General features: G+C 40.4%; 1 protein-coding gene and 1 pseudogene across 3 annotated transcripts in view; one reads left to right on the top strand and one right to left on the bottom strand.

The window, feature by feature from the left end:
- LOC136160074 (small ribosomal subunit protein eS26 pseudogene) overlaps positions 1-10465 on the bottom strand; it is a 40279-nt pseudogene extending 29814 nt beyond the window's left edge.
- The window catches only part of FBXW4 (F-box and WD repeat domain containing 4), an 81636-nt gene continuing 71285 nt past the window's right edge, over positions 9660-20010 (top strand). For all 3 annotated transcript variants that reach the window (XM_065923170.1, XM_065923171.1, XM_065923173.1), the window contains exon 1: positions 9660-10461. In XM_065923170.1, the coding sequence (XP_065779242.1) occupies positions 9665-10461 (797 nt within the window). In that variant the 5' untranslated portion in view covers positions 9660-9664. The remainder of the gene's footprint in view (positions 10462-20010) is intronic.

Here is a 20010-nt window from a genome sequence, read left to right as displayed (position 1 = left end):
GAAGGATCCTGGGTTGTGCCACACATCTGCTGAGATTGGTCATGCTTGAGGAAAGCATAAGCATCTGGGCAAAATTTCCTTTCCACTTTCTGTTGGCTCCTATAGCACCCGGAGGCCCATGACCTGGCCAAGTGGGGATTTGAACTCCTCACTTTATCTTGCCAAGGCTGGTATCTGTGCAATTATTGTTTGGTTCTACTGTCAGACTGACTTCAATTTCAGGTTTTTCATCTGTCCATTTCACTCCTAATTTATGAGCTTCTAGCGCATATGTGAAGTTAAATTTCTCTTTCCGCCCTCCTTTTTTTAAAATGGGGAAGCTCTTCTAGCGGAAAGCCCATCATCTGTTGTGAAGGAGAGCTGGTGTTGGCTTGAGGCAACAGAGTTGGTAGTCCAGTGGCCATTGTCTTGTGTTAGAAGCAGGTGGTTTTGCTAAGCTCCATGTGTTTGGAAACTTCTCTGACTGGAGCTTGCGTTGTTAAAGGAGGAACTGAAGTTGTACTCCTTTTTCAGGTCAATCTGCTGAACCTGGGAAGATCCCCAGGGGCTATGGACTGCTTCCTGCTTTTCTCTCCATGGTAGGTTTTAAATGTAGGGGATTTTTCTCATTCATCTTTCCATTTGAAAGATGCCATAAGAAAGGGGAAAACATTGCCATGAGAAAGGGCGAAAAGCAATTATATAGAGTATATAATTCTTTAGAAGTAGTGACATAGGTTCTCAAAAGAGAACAGTTAAATATGGGCCTAAAAGTCATAATTCTCTTTACATAGTATGTGTATGTATATATGTGTGTGTATGTATACACACAAACACACACACATTTTTTAAAACTAAAGTAAAAATCCCCCAAATTAAATAAGACCAATATTTATTCCATTCATATCCAAACTTTTGTTTGTATTTAAAAGCTGAACACAATCCACCATCTGTTCAAAATAATGTAACTGAATGCTATTTCAGAAAAGTTGTCTTTTTTGTGTTTTTCACATTTTTAACAAGACCCCAAACCTAGGACAAGATAAATTATATCCTGTGTAGTCACTGTAATGAATGACTCAAATGAAAAAAATTTACCTGAAGGTTACACATTCTTAACTTGTAATAATTATAGAAACAGAAACATGAAGGTTATATTTGACCTTGTACTTTCTTCCAGAAGATCTGAAGACGCTTAAGAGAAATTTTTTCCCTAGAACTTATAATTTTCTTCTTGAAAAAGAACTCCTATTTATATATATTCTATCTCAATGGTAACTTTATTTTTATGTATGTATCTATGTATGTATTTGGGCTTCCCAGGGGGCGCTAGTGGTAAAGAACCTGCCTGCCAGTGCAGGAGACATGAGATGCAGGTTCAATCCCTGGGTCGGGAAGATCCCCTGGAGGAGGGCATGGCAACCCACTCCAGTATTCTTGCCTGGAGAATCCCCATGGATAGAGGAGCTTGGTGGGCCACAGTTCATAGGGTTGCAAAGAGTCAGATATGACTGAAGCGACTTAGCACGCACAAACCCATGTGTGTTTCTCACAGTTGTAAAGGCAGAACAGTATCTTAGAATGACATCTGACTCTCTGGAAAATCAATCTTTTTAGTATAGCTGTAAGTTTGGATAATTAAAAGTCTTAAGTAGTAGTTTAAATTTTGTTGGAGATGACTTATGGGACATTATTTTTATGTCTTTCTTTTGCATTTGGGATGACAAGATAGGGTTTCATAATATAACAAATTTCTAACTCAGGAAACACAGCCTTCATGTGCATTACAAGTTTTGCCAAGATTTTCTCTAAAAAGTCATAAAAGGGTAAAATAAATTTACAGGGAAAAAACCCTTTATTTTTGTATAATAGATTTAGATTTACAGAAAAATTGTGAAACCAGAATAGAGTTCTTACATACTACCATTATCAACATTTTATGTCAGTATTGTGCATTTGTTTGTTTGTTTGTTTAAGTATAATTCCATTTTATTGTCTTTTCAGAGAAACCAATATTTCTTCAGTCTTTAAGGACTTGGACCTTACATGGGCTTTGGTGGAGGACGTGGGGCAGCACCCGCAGGTCTAAGTCGGGGTGGAGGTGTTCGGTCCTTCCGGGCTTCCCGAGAGCGATTCCTGACTACCTTGCTGTGAATGGCACAACTCACGCAGTAATGCAGTTTCACGTACAGCTTGGAAAGCACATAGGCGTCGAAAACACTCGCTTCAGAAATGTCTTTGACGGCTGCGGCCTCTACGATGTTCCGAATGACGAACTTCTTAATGGCCTTATCCTTGAGCATGCATCGGGCACAGTTGGTGCAGCGAATAGGCTGCACGTGGCCGCGGCCCTTTTTGGCACGACCGTTATTCCTTCTTTTCTTGGTCATCTTGGAAGCGCGGATGCGAGAGAGCAGTATTGTGCATTTGTAATGATTAATGGACCAACCAGATTTCCTTGGTTTTTACCTAATATTCTTTCTCCCTTTCTGCTCTAGGATACCACATTCCATTTATTTGTCATGACTCTTGTTTCCTCTCGGCCATGACAATTTCTCAGACTTGCCTTGTTTTTGATGATCTCGACATTTTTGAGGAGGACTGGTCAGGTAGTTTCATAAACCATCCTTCAGTTTGGATTTGTCTCATGTTTTTCTCATTATTAGACTGGAATTATGGCTTTTGGGGAGCATGGCCACAGAGGTAAATTACCATTTTCATCATGTGTATCAAGGGTACCCACTATCCATGTGACTTACAGCTGATGATGTTGAACAGGAGTTGATCACCTGGCTGAAATAGTATTTGTCAGCCTTCTCCACAAAAAGTTACTCTTTTCTCCCCCTCTTCTTTACATACTATATTCTTTGGAAGGAAGTCACCGCATGCAGTCCTTTGGGGAGTATGTGTGTGTGGTGGGGGAGAGAAGTTGTGCTCCATGTCCTCGAAGGTGAAGTATAACAAATTGTTTGGAATTATGTGTGGGAGATTTATAAAATGATCTTTTAAAAATATTAAAATTAATTAGCTTAAATTGAATGAAATGATTTTGTACATTCAGGTACAAACACCTCTTAGGTTTTTTTCTTTTTAAAAAAATTAATTATTTATGTAATATAATGTTCACTGCAGAAAACTTAGAAAATACAGAAAAGGGTAAGGCAACAGCAGAAAGAACTTTTCATAATTCCACCTCTCATCAGCATCCATTTCTAGAATTTGAACATATTTCCTTCTAGTCTTTCCTGCATAAAGTAACTATTTTTAAACTATTTTAAATTGTTTCATATGAAATAAAAATATATTATCTTTGAATATGACAAAGAGTGGATTCACAGAAAAACAGATCACATCTTGGTGTTTCTAATAGGATTTCAGAATATAAACTGCCAACCTGACAGAAATAGAGGAAAACAATAGAGAGGAAAACAATATAAACAAAAACAATACAGTGGGAAAGACTAGAGATTTCTTCAAGAAAATTTGAGCAGATACCAAGAGATATCAAGGGAATATTTCATGCAAAGATGGGCACAATAAAGGACAGAAATGGTATGGACCTAACAGAAGGAGAAGATATTAAGGAGAGGTGTCAAGAATACACAGAAAGATCTTAATGATCTAGATAACCATGATGGTGTGATCACTCACCTAGAGCCAGACATCCTTGAGTCTGAAGTCAAGTGGGTCTTAGGAAGCATCACTACAAACAAAACTAGTAGAGGTGATGGAATTGCTGTGAAAGTGCTGCACTCAATATGCCAGCAAATGTGGAAAACTCAGCAGTGGCCATAGGACTGGAAAAGGTTAGTTTTCATTCCAATCCCAAAGAAAGGCAATGCCAAAGAGTGTTCAAACTACCGCACAATTGCACTCATCCCACATGCTAGCAAAGTAATGCTCAAAATTCTTCAAGCGAGGCTTTAACAATATGTGATCCGAGAACATCCAGATGTTCAAGCTGGATTTAGAAAAGGCAGAGGAACCAGAAATCAAATTGCCAACGTCTGCTGGATCATCAAAAAAGCAAGAGAGTTCCAGAAAAACATCCACTTCTGCTTTATTGAATATGCCAAAGCCTTTGACTGTGTGGATCACAACAAACTGGAAAATTCTTCAGGAGATGGGAATACCAGACCACTTTACCTGCCTCCTGAGAAATCTGAATGCAGGACAAGAAGTAACAGTTAAAACTGAACATGGAACAACAGACTGATTCAAAATTGGGAAAGGAATACATCAAGGCTGTATATTGTCACCCTGATTATTTAACTTATATGCAAAATGCAAAATGCCGGGTTGGATGAAGCACAAGCTGAAATCAAGATTGCCAGGAGAAATATCAATAACCTCAATAGGCAGATGACACCACCCTTATGGCAGAAAGCAAAGAGGAACTGAAGAGTCTGTTGATGAAAGTGAAAGAGGAGAGTGAAAAAGCTGGCTTAAAACTCAACATTCAAAAAACTTAAGATCATGGCATCTGGTCCGATCACTTCATGGCAAATAGATGGGGAAACAATGGAAGCAGTGATAGACTTTATTTTCTCAGGCTCCAAAATCACTGCTGATGGTGACTGCAGCCATGAAATTAAAATACGCTTGCTCCTTGGAAGAAAAGCTATGACCAACCTAAACAGCATATTAAAAAGCAGAGACATTACTTTGCCGACAAAGGTCCGTCTAGTCAAAGGTATGGTTTTTCCAGTAGTTATGTATGGATGTGAGAGTTGGACCATAAAGAAGCCTTAGTGCTGAAGAATTGATGCTTTTGAACTGTGTGTTAGAGAAGACTCTTGAGAGCCCCTTGGACTGCAAGGAGACCAAGCCAGTCAATCCTAAAGGAAATCAGTCCTGAATATTCATTGGAGGGACTAACTCTGAAAGTGAAGCTCCAAAACTTTGGCCACCTGATGTAAATAAAGAACTGGTTGACTGGGAAAGATTGAAGGCAGGAGAAGGGGACAACAGAGGATGAGATGGTTGGATGGCATCACTGACTCGATGAACATGAGTTTGAGCAGGTTCCAGGAGCTGGTGATGGACAGGGAAGCCTGGCGTGCTGCAGTCCATGGAGTCACAAAGAGTCGGACATGCCTGAGTACTGAACTGAATCTGACGTATAATTTCTGAAAATAAAACTTTAGACTCTTTCTATTTATGTGATGCTCAAATGTTTATACATTTATCGTTAATCCTCATTTCTTTCTTATACTCTCATTTGTTCTTTATTTTACTATTACATGAGACACATTTTAAATGAAATAAAATTTGAAGAAACTTAGGTTGCTAGTCTTAAAACTCTGGCAATGATCTAGGCTTCAACTGTCTTGTTGCATGGTGTGTTTGGATGCATAACAACTGTAATTTTCTTTTGGGGAGACTTTATTGATTTTGTAAAGGTGATGGATGCTTCTTTAAAAAAAAAAAAATCAAGCAACAGGGAAAAGTACAAAGTAAAATTCCAAAATTTCATTACTAGAAATAAGCATTATTATTAGCATTATTCTACAAAGTCTCCTTTTGAATATAAATAGGGACAAATTTACAAAAAAGGCTCATATAATACATACTACACATACACTGTTATTTAATATAACAAAAGAAATTGAAGCTGAAGTAAAATGATGAAATTACTAAACTTTTGTTATATGTTCTTTTGCAAGACAGCAGTTCCTACAAATCCTTTTAAACTTTTGCAAAAAGATTATGAAAAGCATAAGAAGCTGTAGATTCTACATGTTAACCCTTAGAAAGTATTAACAGTTGAGACAAGGACAGGATCTACTTTAATTGTTTAGAAGCAGCTTTTATTTAGATACCAGACCTGCCTGATGGTCAGAGGAAAACTATATTATTAGCTGTGGCTATATTAATTGAAAGGGATCCTAGAAGACTCTGAATTCAGTGCCTTATTCCTATTCCATTTTCTGTTGTGTATGGTGAAGGCTTAGGACTTCCCTTGTAGCTCAGTTGGTAAAGAATCCGCCTGCAATGCAGGAGCCCGGGGTTTGATTCCTGGGCTGGGAAGATCCCCTGGAGAAGGAAATGGCAATCCACCGGGAAATCCCATGGACAGAGGAGTCTGGTGGGGTACAGTCCATGGGGTCGCAAGAGTCGGACACAATTTAGTGACTAAACCACCACCATGGTGACGACACAGTTCAGAGTAGGAAATTTGGGGTTAGAATGTTTAGATTTGATACCTGTTCTGTCATTTAGGAACGGTGTGACCATATGCTTCAGTTTCATCTTCTGCAAAAAATATAGGTTAATCGTATCTTATGTGGTTATTAATAAGAGTAAGTGAGACAATACATGGAAAGCTCTTATAATAGTGCCTGATACACAGTCAGTGCTCAATAAATATATGCTATTATTATTATTATAAATTGTCATTCACAAAATAATCTCATTCTTTCTCATTCATCTCAGAATAATTCCCCTGCTAAATCTGCTTACTTTTAAAGTTAAAGGCTGGGGCCCTGAGGGCTTAAGAGGCATGCGGGCACTGGCATATTGGATGTGGGAGTAGTCTCCTGCCTAAGATTGTCATCTATGTTTACAAGAATGTACATAATACACAGTTCTAGCCTTTTCACAATCCTAAACATATATAATACCTATAACAATTACTACTATGCAAGTCAGTTACATGGACATACATGAAGAATTTTACATCTGAACTTAAATATCTTCTCTAAAAGTAAACTAATATTAGTATTTCTAAATTCCCAGTGAAATTCATATTGAGTCTCATACATTTTACAGCATAGGAAATATAGGCAATAGTCTATAATAACTTAAAATGGGATATAATCTACAAAAATATTGAGTCTCTGTGCTATACAACTAGAACTGATATTGCAAATCACTTATCTTCTATTAAAAAAATAGAAAAAAATTCATATCGAGTCTTATGTTTTAAAATATTATGAATTTCATGTTTTTGGCATTCTAAGTTAAAAGTAGTCCAATGCTTACAGTTTACTTATTATGCAAATTCTAAATTTAAAATGCCTTATAAAAACAAGGTAAATTTCAGCCCCCCTCATATTATTTCGCTATGTTTCCTGGATTTGAACTTCAAGGCAGTTGAAGACTTTTCTAAAGATGTTCTGAAGTCCAGTGTACTCTTTTTATTTTCTAGCTATTAAGGTGTTTATTTTCTTTGATAATAAAACACCATTCAGTATTCCATGAAGATATGCATTTACTTTTGTTTCAAATGATTTTTCTCAGCCCCAGCTGATTTTTTATCTTTTTTTTGGCTGCACCATGCAGTTTGCAGAATCTTAGTTCCTCAACCATGGATTGAACCCAGGGCCTGGGCAGTGAAAGGATGGAGTCCTAACCACTGGACCACCAGGAAATTCTCATCCAGCTGATTTTTTAAAATAACCTGTCTCCAAAAAGAATTTTAAAAGTGCTTTTTGTGATGTAGTTTTTTTCAAGTTTGATTTAAATCCCACATTGGATTTTTTTGCTTTGTCTTGTGAGGGAGGGAGGGTTGATGAAAAATTCTAGGTGCTTCTCTGAAGGGTTTTTTTTAATAGCTTAGGAATTTAGGGGTACACCAAATCACCACCAAATAACACAATATATGCCAATTTTCCATTTTGGCTTTGCCTTTCTGCATAGTGAGTACTTTGGCTTATTTTGGAAATCAGTAAACCACAAATTTCAGTTCACTTGATTTCCAGTTTGGGTGCAAAAGGAGGTGATTTGATATTTTTAAGTGATGGTTTAATTTCTCCAACAATGAGAACAACATGGGATAAAGAGTAAGTTGCATTTGTGTGATTGTGGATTTTAATACTTGATTTAATTAAACAATTTTCTGTGCCTTCAAGTCCTCTACTGAAAACTAGGTACAGTGTAGATGAATTACTTAGTTTTACTCTGTGTAAAGAAATGGTTAAAAAGAAATAGTCAAACAGTAAGAAATTACAAACATGTTTAACACAAATCAGAAGATAAAATGTAGGAACCATATGCTATATTCATCTGTTTTCCTTCCAGAGTAGCTCACAGTATACAACTGTAGCAAAATCAATAAATGTTGAGTTGATGATATTACCTCAATATTCAGCATTCCTACCTCAACAGCCTTCTAACAGTATGAAATAAGTAAATATCTTTATAATGATTTCTAAGAGATGATCTAAATTCTTTAGTTGTACTGAAATGTCATGTCAAATATTGCTTTTAATAAGTAAACCACTGGCTGGAGTTTGGAAATCTTTTTTCTACACAAAGCCTTTGTTGTACCTCCCCCCACCCCAACACACACCTTTTGTAGGGTATTTTTTTGTAACAGGATTTGACCTGTAACTATTATTGAGAATTTTCTTAGAGGAGTTCAAAGCATTTTACAGGGATCTCATTTATCCCTCGAAAGTAAGGCAAAGGCATTATCTCCACTACAGACTGAGAACACTAAAAGGCCAAGATAGGTGGGGTTTTTTGTTGTTGTTTTGCTAAGATCAAAAAGCAATTCTAGGGCAAAGCCAGATTCCGGTCTGACCTTGTTACATGATGCTTCTGCAGTGACATAATGCAATGTCCTTCCTCTCCTAGGTCTCTCCTTACGCTACATGTTGAATAATTTCCAGAGTTGATTTTTCATTCATTCTTGTTCCTGAAAATGGATCGTAAGATGTAAAAACAAAATAAACCCCTAAAATGTTTACTATTAGGGTTTGGGGCACAGGATACTTAGGGATAGGTATCTTCCTACCCCACCTGCAAATCTTACTGCCTCCCCGCGTTCTGTTCAATCGAAAAAACGTGGGTCGCAAATTCAAGTCACATGTATAACTCTAACCTTTCTAGTAGTTACAAAAGTATATTTAGGCCAGTGTATCAAAAATCTTATCACTTCAACAGGTACTTAATATAAAACTATTAATATGATAGTTCACATTCTTTATCTTGCATAAATCTTCAAAATCCGGTGGATTTTCACACTTACAGCACACCTCAATTTGGACTAGTCACATTTTCAGTGCCCCTAAGCCATGTGTGACTCGAGGGGACAGTATGGGACAGCATGGGGCTTCGGTAGACTTTTCTTAGCTCTCCCTTCAAAATGGTACCCTCGTGAATGGAATGAATGGTGTGGGGAAGGGCTCCTGGATGACCCTGGAGAATCCACTTGCATTTGGGTGGTGACTAATAGCTTTACCATTTTCTTATCCATGACCAGGGAGTGGATGCAGGATCTAGAGAACTGCAATCTTCCAAAATGTCAAAAATACCAGCTCATTGCTAGAACTGAGGTATATACCCCAGGTGAGATCCCGGCCTAAGGAACCTGCCAACTTCTGGGGGTGCAGTTCGTGAGGCCCTGGTATATGGCCTGTGGAAAGCAGGCATCAGACGAGGTAGAAGAGGGGTATGAGAGGGGGAAGGCCACCCAAGTGGGTGCTTCTTGAGGGCAGGACCTCAAACTAGCTGCTCCTTGAAGGCAGAAGCTTCTCTGGCGGTCTTAACCAGGCGCTTGGTGGGCCTCACGTGCTAGATGAACGCACGCTGTGTTTCCAGCACAAGCTCCGGGCGGCCCGGGGCATGGGAGGGGGCCGGTGTCCGGCCCCCGCCCGCACTACGAAGCCGCTCCACGGCCTCGGGTGTGAGGGGCGGGCCCAGGCTTCGGCCCGCGCCGCCCCATGTGACCCGGTCCGGCATGGTGTCGCCTCCTCCCGGGGCGGCGGCTGTGGCGGCGGCTCGGGCTTGCGTCCGCGTCGGGCTGGCCCCGCGGCCGCTCATGGGTAGCCAGGGCGGCGTGGGGCCCCCCGGGAACGGTGGGCCCGGCGAGGGCGAGAGTGGGGAGACGAGGAAACCGCAGGAGGAAGGGAGAGCCGCGAGAGGAAAGCGGAGGAAGGGGAAGGGGAAAGCGGGAGCAGGGCAAGGCGGAAAAGGAAGCGGGGCGGAAGGAAAGCCGGAGCCGCCACAGAGGAAGGAGGAAACGGGGCTGGGGGCCGAGGCGGGACCGAGTGCAGGCCTAGGAAAGGCAGGAGAGAGAGGCGGAAGCGTGGAGGAAGGGGCGAGAAGGCTCGTCCGAGGAGATGAGGGGAGCGCAGGGGCGCGAAAGGAGGCCAAAGGAAGAGATGAGGGGAAGAAGGAGGAATGGAGGGTCAGGACTGGGAGGCGGGAGGACGCCAGGCCGGCAAGAGCACAGGGACGAGGGGGTCAGGCTTGGGGCCGCCTCGCGGGGACACGGGCGGCCATGGCGACAGCGGCTGAGGAGAAGGCGGCGGCGGCGGCCCGGGAGCCAGCCTGCCGCCCAGCCGCGGGGCCCGCACTCCTGCGCCTGCCGGAGGAGCTGCTGCTGCTCATCTTTTCCTACCTGGACATGCAGGCCCTCGGCCGCCTGGCTCAGGTGTGCCGCTGGCTGCGGCGCTTCACCAGCTGCGACCTGCTCTGGCGCCGGATAGCCCGGGCCTCGCTCAACTCCGGCTTCACGCGGCTCGGCACCGACCTGTAAGCGCCCGCCCGTTCCCCGCCCCAGGCCGGCCCGCGTCCCGGGAAAGGGCGGGGCGCCGCGGCCTGGTCGGCCTGGGGCCGTGTCGTACCCTGAATTCCGAGGTCCAAACCTGGCCTCCTCCGACCACTTCCCGAGCACCCAGTTCCTCTCGGAGGCCTCCATCTGAGGAAACCTCTCAAGAGCATCTCCCTTAGTCAGCACCCTTCTCTGTGGGCAGCTCCTCATAATTAGCCATCTTAAGCACTCTCTGCAGCTGTTAAATGTGTCTTTTCGCAGACATTGACCGCCAGGGTTCCTTAGCTCCAGAGGAGCCCGGCTGGTCTGTGGCTTTAGAGGCCTCCTCCCATCCAGGTGTAGGACCCATGTCCCTTATGTGGTCTATCAGGACGTTTTTATGGACATTCATCCTCTCTCTCTCTTCTAAGGGTCGTTAGGCTTCTGGGCTCTGATAAAATCAAATATGGAGAAAAGGGCTCACACTCCAAAAAAAGGCCCTTGGTCCAAGTGTCAGCGATAATTTATGACTTGATGGAGGCAGAATGACACACAAAAAGGGTACCTGCTTATGGCAGGGAGTTGGATGAGGTATACAGACTGTACGTGAAGGCATGGTATTGTAATCTGGCCTGTTCTTGGTAGGATCTGAAGTCTGTGAATGCAGAACTTAATCATGTAAGCTGTTACATAGGAAGGGGAGAAAATGTGTGGAATTGGAGTAAAAACTTTCTGATTGCACCCAACTCCATCCAATTTGGAGTAAAAAATTTTTTAAAGATAGTTTTAATATAGCAACATTAAGGAAAGTTAGTTTAAAACATAAAAACTTATAATATCATCACCTCTAGGCAGCTGTTCAGTTTTAAAAATTGCTTTTCATTTGTACACATCTTCCCCCACTTAGTTGCTATCCTACTGATCCTAGCAGAATAGGTACATAATGTTTGTGGGCTGTACTATGAGATTAAAAACTTTCCTCTAGTATTTGTCTTTCATGTTGTATCCAGCTTTTTGCTGTCATAGATAACAAGGAAATGAATAATTCAATGCATTTTTTGGTAACAGCTTTATTGAGATATGTCAGATACTGTATAATACATGTCTTTTTGAATTGGTTCCTTAGGATAAATTCTCAAGATTGGCATTATTGGGTCAAAGGTTATGGTTTGTAAAAAGGAATTGTACCAAGTTACAGTGGCACTAGCAGCGATTTCATATAAGAATTTAAAAAATTTTTGCTATTTTAGTGGACATATAATGATATCTCAAAGTTTTGTTATTTTGCCTTCCTTTATCAGGATAAGTATTTTCCCCTGTGTTTGTTTCACTTATGAGATTGTCTTTTCCTAGTCTTATCCCATTTACTGTTGGGGTATTGACACTACTCTTATAATAGATTCCAGTCCTTGTGGGTATAGATGTTAGGCTCTAATCTGTCATCTTTGATGCAAATATTTTCCCCAGTTTGTTCTTTTTATTTCACTGTTTTTAGCCTATAGAAGTTTTAGATTTAAATATATCAGAATATGTCAGTTTTTGTGTGATTTTTTAATCTTTCCTTCCCCTTCCAAAACTGAGAAATTTATGATTCCTCCACAGACATAATAAATCTTCTCTTTGACATTCTGCTGGTTTTCTTATAATTTGATTTTTAAAAATTGTCAACACTTTCATCAATATCACTTTTCTTTTGGTGTAAGGGCCCTGAGGCCCTGAATTCAACCTTCTTTTTTCCTAAACAGTTACCTAGTTACCACTGAACTTTTTGTTAAGTAATTCATGTCTTTCCCTTTAGAAAGACAAAATAATTTGTTTTAGAAAGCTTACTTCGACAGATATTAACTTGATATATCTATGTGTATATATAGTCACATATACATACATAGATGTATGTATATATATTGGGTCTATATTTGAACTCTTATTTTGTTCCACTGATGTATTTTTCCATTTCCATTCTATTTTAAGTGTCGTTGCCTTTTGATAGAATGTAATATCTGTTAGAGTTAAATTATCCTTGTTGGATTTGTGATTTGTGTGTGTGTGAGAGTGTGGCATCTTCATTCTCATTCAGCCCCCTAGCAAAAAAAGAATTCTCTGCCTTTTCAAAAGTTTCTGTGGATTTCACTGTAAAGTAACTACATATCTGTTATTATTCCTAAATATGCTATTCTTTTTTTTGGTGTGATTGCAATCTCTTTTTCAGTATGTTTTCCAGCTGGGTATTATTAATGATGTCCAGGATTGCTACAATCTTTTGGAAATTTTGAACCTTATTATTTTAACTTTTATTATTTCTAGTATGATTTTGTTGTTGATAATAATGATTTTCTGGGATTTGGGGGGCATATAAGTCTTGTTACCTTCATTTTGTTAAAAGAATTTTTTAAAATATACATATATTTGTTTCTTTTGGATGTACTGGGTCTTTGTTGCTGCATGGGCTTCTCTTGTTGCAGAGCACAGGCTGTAGGGCTGCGGGCTTTTGTAATTGTTGCACGTGGCCTCCAGAGCAGAGGCTCAGTAGTTGTGGCACATGGACCTCATTGCCCTGCCAGGTTTGGGATCTTCCCAGACTAGGGACTGAACCAGTGTCCCTTGCACTGCAAGGTGGATTCATATCACTGGACCACGAGGGTAGCCCATCTTCATTTCTTATAACGAAAAACTCAGAGAACATATCAGTTGACCTAGAAGAGCAGTTGTCTGAAATGCCTAAACCCAATCTAGCCATAGCAAAATTTGGCTTTCTTGCTCTCCTTATAGATGAGATTGGGCATGTTCAAGGTGGTATGGACATAGACTGCTCTCCTTATAGAGACTGAATGAACTAATGAAAGAATTTATGTTTATTTTTCTTTCCTTTTCAAATGCTCTGGGAGATAATGTGAATGAGTGTGCATTCTGTAAGTGATAATAACAAAATGAAAATGAGTTTACAGTATAAAGTGTGTTGCAACTGCCAGGTGATTTGGCTTTGTTATTTTTTAGCCACATGTTTTGATTTCTTGCCTGTATCCTAGGATGTGGTATCGCTAGCCTTCTAGGAAGTTGTTTTACCATAACACTTGATAAAGAGCAGGGTCATGCTCATGTTTTCTGAATTGAGGGGGAAAGTTATGCATGTTACAGCAGGTGGAGAGAATGTTTACCAGTGTGGTCTGTTTTTGGACAGCTGCAGAGACATGATAACCCACCAAGAAGGGTGGTTATCATCCCTGGAGGGAGATGGCATGTACCCCAGTCATCTTAGGGCATTAGGGAGCCTGGGCCCAAAGTTAAATGAAAGTATGGCTGTTTGGATTGTGGCAGGGCTGTAGTTCATATTTTGGGCTAATTAACTGTACACTGGACAGTAGGACAAGTTTTTATAAGCACAAAACTTCATTTTATCAGGAACCACACAACTTCACTGCCCCAGAGTTTTATCATCTATAAAGAATGAGAGTAACATAGCCAGTAAAATGAGGCTTAACCATTGTGATGTGTAATTGATAGCACAGTGTTCAGCACATAGTAGGCACTCAATAAATTGTTGTAAAATGGAACTTTCAAGTTTTGTGACTTCTCCTCTAGTCAGTCTATATAGAGCAAAAGTGGAGATGGTTTGACTTAGAGAGGCTGCCTAAAGACAGAAGGTGGGGGAAAACGCACACACGGCTGAATTTCTCTCACCTGTCCTGAATGTTTTTGGAAACTTGACAGCAGAAGCTGTGGGCTTTAGGGTCTGCTGTCCCTGCCGAAGAGCCTCCTGAATTCTCAGAAACACAAACTGCTAAGGTTTACTGACCTTCCGGCCCAGGGCAAGTCCCATTCAGTTTGGCTCTTCCTAACTGATCATAGCTTTGTTGAGTAAGATGAACTGCTTTGGTTCCTTGTGATTTGTTAATGGTCTTATACTTGTGCTTGAAGGCATTTTGGCCACTTTGAAACCACAAACAAATAATTTGCTTCCCTTTAGGCCTCTTGCCCAAACAGTGAACACTGGTAGGTTTCCTGAGCTTTTTTTTTTTTTTTAAGTGGACACAAAGACAGTTTGAGTCAGTCATCTGGTTTAAAATCAGTTTAATTTGAAAGTTTTATGAATCCTGGGGGAATAGAAATATCTTTAATATAAAAATCAAGGAAATGTTTCATATAGCAATCTTTTAAGTTTTCCCTAAAGAGTAGAGGCAAAACTAAGCTAGTTCAGTCTTCAAGAACAAAACAATGAAATTTAACTCTGTCAGTTTATAATATAGGCTAAATGCAAGAAGTTAGAAAATATGACAGGTGGAAAAACAAAGGTGCTAATTGTAAATTCTGACACTGTTAAGTTAACAAAAACAAGGAATGGAAAGAAAAAAGTATACCCATGTATGTAAATCTATTTAAAAAATACTTTTGCAGTCTTATATTAAGTACTTTTACCTCTCTTGATCATCTCCCTTCTAAAGTAAGTCCTGCATGTTTTCAAACTCAAGTTTTATTTCAAATATCCTTTGAGCATTACCTGGGTTCTCTCTTGAATTTGCCTGTCATAGATTTGCCTAGAATTAACAATAGGTGTTTAGGGAGTCAGGCTCTGAGGTGTTTGCCCTGGCATGTACATTCATTCCTTAGCCAGGGTCTTGTAGGCTTGGAGCTCTTTGAGGCCAAGGGACTGGGGTATCTATTTCAGTGATGATTAACGTCCAAAGTGGTGAGATGGACACAGATAAGCAGAGTGTGTTTGTTTGTTTTAAAATGATTGCACCTAAGAGCATTTTTTTGACCCAGAAAGCATAAAGTTTCCTAACTCTGAACAGAAAAGACATTGCTCACTTGTTACCTTTAAGGCCTAAACAGTGATTTTCAGAAAACAATTAGCAACTTAAAGTAACTTCTGCTCTCTCCCTCGCCTTTCTGGGTACCTAGAAAGCAATCACTTACTTGTCCTCCGGTTCATTGAAAGGTTTCAATGGATGTATTTATTTTCAACTTTTTTGGAAAGGCCTTGTTTTGAGTGGTTTTGTGAGTTAATAAAAGTGAGTTCAGTTTACATATTTGAAATAAATAAAACAATACACCTGTGGAAGCAGGAAATGGTCTAGTGTTGTCAGTACCTCCAAATGCAAACTGGAGGACTTTCCTTCAAGACTGTGAGAATATGGAAGCTGCTTATCTCCTTTCCAGTCTTGTAAAACTCGAACAGTAGGGGATGACTCCCCTAACTTTCAAGGCAGAATCATGGAGAAACCCAAAGTCCTCATAATCTACAAGATAAACAGTTCATGTTGGAATGAAATCTCTGAAAGTATTTCAATACTCTGTTTCTTGCTTTCAGTTTTCTATGTCTAGCCCCTTCATCTTAGGTAAAGATTGTGCTTGAGCTGCTTGAAATCAAACTGGCAGCGAAGTTACTGAAAGCATACACAGTAAAAAAAATTATTTTTAAGTGTTTGATATAGAAAAGGATTATCTTTGTGTGGCAGCTTAACTTTAACTCTGGAGTAACCCTGGCATTGAATTAGTTTCTGGTCTTAACTGAGAACCATGGAATAGGGAGAATTTCAGGTAGACTCTTCTTGAGGCCAGGCTCCAATAACTTTTCAGTATTTAAGATGAGAGTGACTGTTTGGAAAAACAAGGAGAAAGTTGAGTTTTGAATTTCCAGTGAAAATTGACATGCCCCTACACTCTGATCTACTGAAACAGATTTTTTTTTATAAACTCCAGAATTTATCCCAGGTGTGTCAGCCATCAGATGAAGTTGAGAATCCAAAGATTTGGTTTATTCTTGAGAAAAGTCCTTTTTATTTAGCAGTCTTGCTCAGATTTGAACAAGTATTAGAATTTAAGGTGTAATCAGTAGAAGCAAGATGTTTGTTCTAATTAAGAATGTGTTTATGAATTTTGAATCATGTAAAGGTTTCACCTGTATCTAAAACTGAGTATGAGACTGTCTGGAGAAAGAATTTATCTCTTGTTAGAGGTTTGACTCCCTTGTCTCAACTTGAAGTCAGTTTTTCATTATATCCAAATTGTCCACATTGCCCTCCCTGAAAGTCTGGGCCACCCAATGGGCCCCTGTGTCTGCCTCTCTTTAGCCCACAATTAATTGCCAGTGCATTCTTTCTTCTTCTCCTTCTTTTTCGGTATTTGACATGAGCTCAAATTGCTGAGAAAGGTGACAACTGTGAAATGAAGACAGGGCATGGAGACACCTTAAAAAATACATGCAAAGGCCACTAAATGACAAGAGCAGACTGCCAGGCTCTTTCAAAACATCACCACGTCTGTTGACTTTCCATTCCTTGTTCGCAGCACAAAATTGGAGGTCAAAGAATCATAGGAGTTAGAGATGGAAAAGACATTTGGGGTCAGCCAGTTCATGCCTCCACCTTCTCCTGCCCCTGATTCCAAATCATTCCTTGCATTATATTTTCTCCCCCAGCTCTTGTACAGTTTTCACGGTCTTCACTCAACCCCGGCTGTCACCTTTGGGGAATGATGCTGGAGGCTCTGTCCAGTTTCTCCTCAGCAAAGAGAGATATTGCCTGTGCCCCCAGTTGACATTCATGAACTTCTTTGTTGGTGGTCTCAGCTGAGAGGCTGAAGGCTAACTGAAAGTTTCTCTGCTGCCTGGCAGTGGGGCTTTTCTAGGCAGAACTGAGGTATATTTAGTGTTGATGATGTTGGGGAAGGGGAAAAGGGCTGGGGTACAGTGCAACTTTACCATTGCTGACTTTGTTCCTTGACTTTTTTGTAGGAAGGTTCTTGACCTGAAAGGAGATATGTGTGTGTGTGTGTGTGTGTGTGTGTATGTGTGTGTGTGTTTGCCATGTGCACACCTGAGAAATGTAGTATTTTGGAGGTGGACAGAGACAAGGATATATTACCCTGAGTGGGAGTTTGATAAGAACCCTAACTTGGATATTGGCAGGTTAAACTAGCCAAAAATGCTAGTGAAGAAGTAGATAATTATTTAGAAGTGCATGTTAAGGAAGAATTAGATATTAGAAGTGCCAGCTTAGAGTCAAGTTGAGGAGGACAGTTAGGCTGAAGGCCATTATTTTGGGCCAGGGAACACTTGTTTTTGGGATCTCCCCTTTAAGAAAGTAGAAAAAGGGCTGTCTTGTGTTCACTGACTGCATGGTTTGGCAGGGGGAATGGTCATTTTTTAGAGGCAGCTTTGGAAGGTTACCCCCAGCTCCCCCTCTTGTTCCAGCAGCTGTTGGGAGCAGTCCGAAGGGGGTATTATATTTCTTCTGGTAACTCTGCCAAGAATGAGAGGAAATCCACAATCTGTGGGCTTTTTGCGGGGATGGGGATGGGGTGGCAGGTGATGGGACAGGGAAATTAAATTGTTTTATAGTAAATATGTTGAGATACTTTTCCTGGAAAGCTGTTGCACTGAAAGGAAAGCTATTTCCCCTGCTCACTAGCTCTGTAATGGGTTCTTTCTCTGTAGAGAAAGGGAAATAGTCTTCTGCTGGTGCTGCTTTTTCTTTCTTCCCTATAGATCCAGGGAATCTTCCCTGACCTCCTGTGTTTCTTTGAATTTCATTTAGAAAGTCCATGTTGAAAAGGTGAGTCAAGATTCAGATATAGGTGGTGTGTGTGACTAAGAGGCCTCCCTCCAGAAGTGAGCTACTAAAGGAGAGCCTCTCTTCATCCCTTATCTTGGCTGCGGTTTGACTTTATCCTAATGGCCTAGAAACTGGTGATGTAAAAACTTTCTGGGTGGCATCTGTTTCATGTCCTCTCCATCTCTTCATCTAGGCTCCAAGGGCAGCACTGATTTTGAAGCCTGGCCACTTGGGCTGAGAACCTGTTTTGGTGATTAATATGGAACACAATCGCAAGATTAAAAACAATAAAAAAACAACCCTGGGAAGCAGAGCAGTATAATTATTCCTCACATTTCAGATGGGGAGCCCAGGGAAAAGTCATTGTGAAGATATGAGAACCAAGTTCACTTCTGAGTCTGGTAGTGCCTGATTCATGACTCAGAAGAAGATGGCCTCATCACAAAAAATAGTGGCATCTTTCTTGCTATTGTTTATTGTTAGAAAGTGCTAGATCAGCCTTTCTGAAAGCTGTATTGTGGGATTCTTAAACTGATTCTGTGATTAAATGAGTATGGGAAATGCTGTGCTCCATATCCCCTTTCTCGAGAGCTCACAATGCCCATTGGTAAGTTAAAGGAAGTCCTGTACAAGAGAGACCTGTTTACTTTTGTTTCAGCATTGTCCAAAATGTTTTGGACGTCAAATTCTTTTTTCTCCCACTTAATATCTCCTAACGTCTTGCATTATACAAACACTGATCAAATGCCCTGCAAATTTAGAACTTGACCAATAGCAGGAGGAAATGAATGTGAACACGGTCTTAAGTCCTAAACCCACTTAAAGAATCAGGGTTATGCCCATTGCTTTGGACAACTTTGACATGTGGGTGGCACATTAAGATACTTCATCTGCTCAGATTCCTTTCCTTGAGCCTCTCTAGCATAAGAATTTGGAGACCTTGGTTGAATTTCTGAAGCTGTGGTATTTTGTACATTTTTAGCAAAGTCCTTTGGAACTTGAAGGTAGTGTGTCTAGGCTCTTGAAAATCTGTAAGTCTTGTTGTAAGTATGACTTGCCAAAGGGAGAACTGTACTTTTGAGAACCTGCTTAAGCAGTTCCTAGGCAGTATCTACCAAAATACCTATTAAGCTAGGACCAAGGTTCTTACCTTTTGTGTCTAAGACATATTTTTGTGTGATAGAACTTTTGATAGTACATTAAAGGATTAAAAGATGAATGTCTTCTTTTAAAAAAGCTGGCTTCAGAAAGTTGAAAAACCTGTCCATTTACTTGCTTTGGTATGTTAATGTCTGAGTAGAACTGTTTACTGCCCTGACCTTGTACTCTTATATCTTTAGAGGTTAAGTTCATGTATGTTGCTCTGAACATGCAGTCTTTGTTTTTTTTGTAGCAAGTTGTATCATAAGCTGTATTGTGGCTCAGCAATTTGTCTGACAGATATTTTCATAAAAATGTGGATCTTTGGTTGAGTGAAAATAAGGCCTATAAATTATTAAAAAATTTATAGCAGACTTATATAAGGTTCCTGGTATATCACTGCTCTGAAGCATACTGGTTGAGATCCACTTTTAGAAGTACTGAGAGTTTTAAGACTCAATTTTGTGGAAATTATGACTGTATTGGACAACCGAGGCACACAGCCATGCAAAGTTAACAATGCCAAAGTTTACGGTAGGTTCAGTCTAAGGGTTCACATGAGAGAGAGAAGAATGTTGGAGGAGTCAGGGAAGTAGTGGCTTAAAGCTGGATTTTGAAGAATGGATGGATTTGACTAGGTCCCAAAGTGGGAAGTAAGCGACAAAGGTAGGCTGGTCTGGCAATATAGGAGAAGATATGGGGATAGGAATGTAAAAGAGATATGGCTTGGTGGGAGTTCAGTTGCAGAGTGTGAAGCCCTGGGAGGTGAGGTTGAACACGTTTGGGGAGCTGACGCTTGGAGGCCTTCCAAAGGATGTGTGGGTCTGCTCCATGCTCTCCATGTGCTCTCTGTCCTGT

This window comes from Muntiacus reevesi, chromosome 2, assembly GCF_963930625.1.
Source record: "Muntiacus reevesi chromosome 2, mMunRee1.1, whole genome shotgun sequence".
NCBI classification, from domain to species: domain Eukaryota; kingdom Metazoa; phylum Chordata; class Mammalia; order Artiodactyla; family Cervidae; genus Muntiacus; species Muntiacus reevesi.
Note: the sequence above shows the minus strand (reverse complement) of the source record. Positions and strands in the feature narration are given on the sequence as shown.